This window comes from Triticum dicoccoides, chromosome 5A (assembly GCF_002162155.2).
Source record: "Triticum dicoccoides isolate Atlit2015 ecotype Zavitan chromosome 5A, WEW_v2.0, whole genome shotgun sequence".
Lineage (NCBI taxonomy): Eukaryota > Viridiplantae > Streptophyta > Magnoliopsida > Poales > Poaceae > Triticum > Triticum dicoccoides.
In genome coordinates, this window is record NC_041388.1 from 570,997,081 (window position 1) to 571,000,692 (window position 3,612).

General features: G+C 44.0%; 1 protein-coding gene across 2 annotated transcripts in view; it reads right to left on the bottom strand.

Moving 5' to 3' along the window:
* Positions 1-762: 762 nt before the first annotated feature.
* LOC119302924 (B3 domain-containing protein Os03g0620400-like) overlaps positions 763-3,612 on the bottom strand; it is a 3,719-nt gene continuing 869 nt past the window's right edge. Inside the window, exons 3-7 of one of the 2 annotated variants that reach the window (XM_037579978.1) lie at positions 2,545-2,840; positions 2,278-2,468; positions 1,706-2,195; positions 1,399-1,595; positions 763-1,263 (exon numbers count right to left, since the gene is read on the bottom strand). In XM_037579978.1, the coding sequence (XP_037435875.1) occupies positions 991-1,263; positions 1,399-1,595; positions 1,706-2,195; positions 2,278-2,468; positions 2,545-2,840 (1,447 nt within the window). In that variant the 3' untranslated portion in view covers positions 763-990. Of the gene's footprint in view, positions 1,264-1,398; positions 1,596-1,702; positions 2,196-2,277; positions 2,469-2,544; positions 2,841-3,612 lie in introns of both variants that reach the window. The other variant, XM_037579977.1, reaches the window with a different exon arrangement.

A 3,612-nucleotide genomic window follows, 5' to 3' on the forward strand; every position in this document is an offset into this window, starting at 1 on the left:
AGTCATAAAGGCTATTTCCCTTTATCTAATAACCATAACAAATATGTACTGTCTAGTTGGCCGCCCATGTTTTTTTACAAGCTTTATTATTCGAGAGGTCGCTAGATCGAGTGCGAATAAGGAGAACTATTTCCCGAGAGATTGATGAGTCGATGGATTGGTTTTGGAGATCTCTTGGTTTTGAGCACCGGCCTAGTGTGTTGTTATATAGTTTGTGCTATTTTAAACGCCAATGGCACCGGCCTAGTGTGCCCTTTTTTTCCCACGATTTTTGGGCTCATTCAGTTTGGAGGAAATCTAACCGTAGGAATTTGAAGTAGTATAGGAATTTGATAGGATGGCACTTGCCACCCTAAGGAATTGACTTGCCTCGTTCCTACGCGCAAAATGAGCTTTGAGTGGATGTGTAGTTTTCTTTAAAAGCATAGGAAATGAATAGTATTCCTACGAAATTCCTTTACGCATTTCCTACAAACCGAATGCATATATAAGAAATTTTCCTCTGGAATCCTTGTTCCCATGTTTTTCCTATAAAAATCCTCCAAACCGAACGAGGCCTTTATGTCTTGCTTTGAATGGCAAGTGGCCTAGCGTCTGGTGGGCCAGCCCAGTTGTGCGTGGTAGTAACGGCGCGCTCGTTGGTACACAGACCGTATATCTAAGATATTAATGCGGACGACATACTTTCAGAAAACGACCATCGTGCCCTTTATTATGAAGAGGTATGGGGTAATCACAACTGTTGATGTGTTTAGAGGGGGCTTACCGAAACGGAAATCAGCAATAACATAAAATCTGTCTACATCTACAACAAGAAAAACAATCAGCAGCAGCAGAGGCAGCAGCAGTAGTACATGTGGGTCAAGGAGGGTTCAGTGTTTCCCCAGATTGCATTACATACTTGGTAGAGAGTTTGCTTAACATCAGGTCATGGGAAGGCATAATCAGCTGAGTTTGAAGCCATCATACTACAGACCGCACACACACTAACTAGAGCTGCATTTCTGACTTGCGGATCAGATGGACCGTCATCCTGAGCCTCTCGCTGCTCCTGTCTGCCAGTTCGACGAGGCAGATGTCTCCCGCCTCCATGCCGGCCTCCAAGACAAGGTCGCTCCAGAACGAGGAAATCCACCACCCCTTCTTATACTTTTTGACCACCAGCATGCTAGGCCACTGCATATCGCTACCCTCTATCCCAAGTAGGAGAGGTGTTTGTTGGAGCGGGAGAGGACATGCTGAACCATATTCCACGCAGAATCTCTGTTTACACAAAAGTGCGTCAAGATGGCCATCGAATCTCAGGCTGACAGCGACAAACTGGTTCTAAATTTGGGAGATTTTGGATGAGAAATGGACTATGCATACTGCACGTGCTATCCGAAGTTCTCAACTCACCAGCTGTATTGGCCTCCAGACACCGTGCACCGTCATCACCCTCACAAACACAGGGAAATCAGATCCAATCGCCCGGACCTTCTCCTTAACTTTCTCCTCCTGTTGCTTACTTAGGCTCGCCCCTTCGGATAATATGTATGACTTGTTGGGCATAGGAGCTTTTAAACCGGCTTCATTAGAGTTGCCAGCTTTGCGCCCTGAAAAACATGCCATATTTTCTTGTGGTGAGCATATGACAGCCACAAAGTCGATCGTCTAAAATATGGCAAATGGAAAGAAATGCACAGGGTAATTATAATACCACGACCTGATTTAGTAGAAGGGCAGGATGTTGAAGCCATCGTTTCAGCTTTTGCACGACAACTTCGTAGCGGCTGCTCCCTCCTTGACGCCGTGGTGTCTTTTCCCACAACTTCATCATCGTCACAACTCGGGTCAATAACTTCATCGTCAGAACTCAGGTCAGCAACTTCATTGTCCTCAGAACTCCGGTTAGTAACTGTAGGTGGGAGTGGTGGCTTTTCTTGGACTTTGGAAGAGTTTCCCATGGCAAAAGTTTTCTCACTACCGCTTGGGTCAAGGACGAGAACTTTGAGGCGAGTCCCCCCCTCAATTATGAAAATGAGGAAGTCATTCTGTTGTATGCGCTGATCAGTCACAAACCTATCCCAGCCAGATTGGAGTACGATTTGATCATCATTGTGCTTCTTTGCTCCAACAATGTATGTACTCTTGTCAGGGGCTACAATCTTGACCACCTCCTCTTTGAACTGCCCCACGAGCCACAACGGTATGTACTGCATGTACCAAAAAAGAGACAACCAAGGTGAGTAACTTACATAACCAAGAAATGATTCGGAAAAACATGATCCAACTTACAACATGGCAGTCGTTCAAGCTGACATTGCTCTCGTCCATGGCTGCCACAAAAAGAGGAAATCCAGACTTGATGGTATTAGCCCATTCTAGCAATTTATCATCTTGTGCTTTGGTTACAAAGCTCCCGGGCAACATGGTATAGCCAAAGTGGGCTGAGCTATCAACATGTTCAGGATGAGGCACCACTTGTTCTGCACATCAAGCAAATTGTTAGAATTATCACAAAACATAGAGAAGATACCGGACTTGAAGACTAATCCATTTTACCACTCGGCACATGATGATCACAAGGTGGTTCAGAAGAGGACAAAAACTTGTTGCGGCCGGGTGAATTGAATATGTGAACCTTAAAGGTTGAATTCCCACCATAGACGAACAGCATGGGGTCACCTTGTTGTATGTGATTTGCTTCCACAAAGTCCCGCCACCCAGTCGTAAGAATTATCAGGACATACTTGGCGAATTCGACACTGTACGTGCGGCCATCAGGAGTTTCAAGTTTGATAGGCTCGGAGTCGGGAATCAGATCTGTCAGCTGGCTTGTGACCTCCCGCGGTATGCACTGTCAAAAGATTCACTTTGGTTAAGAGTCAGATATAGGTTTCAGTGTTTGTGCGCATTGATTTTCACACTATTTGCAGTTAATGCAGACACAATTCAGATTGCATGCCCTAGCAGAGGATATGGACAAACAAAACAAAGACTCATCTGCCCGGAACATACAAATTAAATGACACGAGTTAATTACCAAATTGTCTTGATGAACATTAAGATATAACGAGTGGACTCATGGTGTGTAGCTGCATAGTAATTGTCTCCATAAGAGGTTCACACGCAGGCAGCATTTTACTAATTCTCAATCTCCATAAGAGCTAGCTAGCTTCAGTTGCAGTATGAACTACGTACTAGTTTGACACACATGTACAGAGTGTTTTCCTGCTGCCTCTTGATATGTTGTGAGTCGGTTCTTCCAAGCAAAATATCCCGAAGCAATTCTATTTCAGGCACACGACAAAGCTAAGAATGAAATTAAACATTTTTTTCCTGGTGAAATTATCAATGAACACCCCCAAATCCTGAAAACCCCTTTCTAGGAAACCTTAGCAGCATTGGAAGTATTTTTTTCTTTTTCACTTGCAGTACGCATTCTTTATACATATATGTTGTGAAACAAACTTATCCCAGGCAGATTTTAGCATCCATCACGCAACAACATTTTGATTAAATTAAGGATTTTTTCAGCGGAATCTTGAGCACACCCAACAAAAAACTCTAAAATCGGACCCTTCATCCTCGAAATGTACAGAGTAAACTGAATCGATCGACCGACGAGAG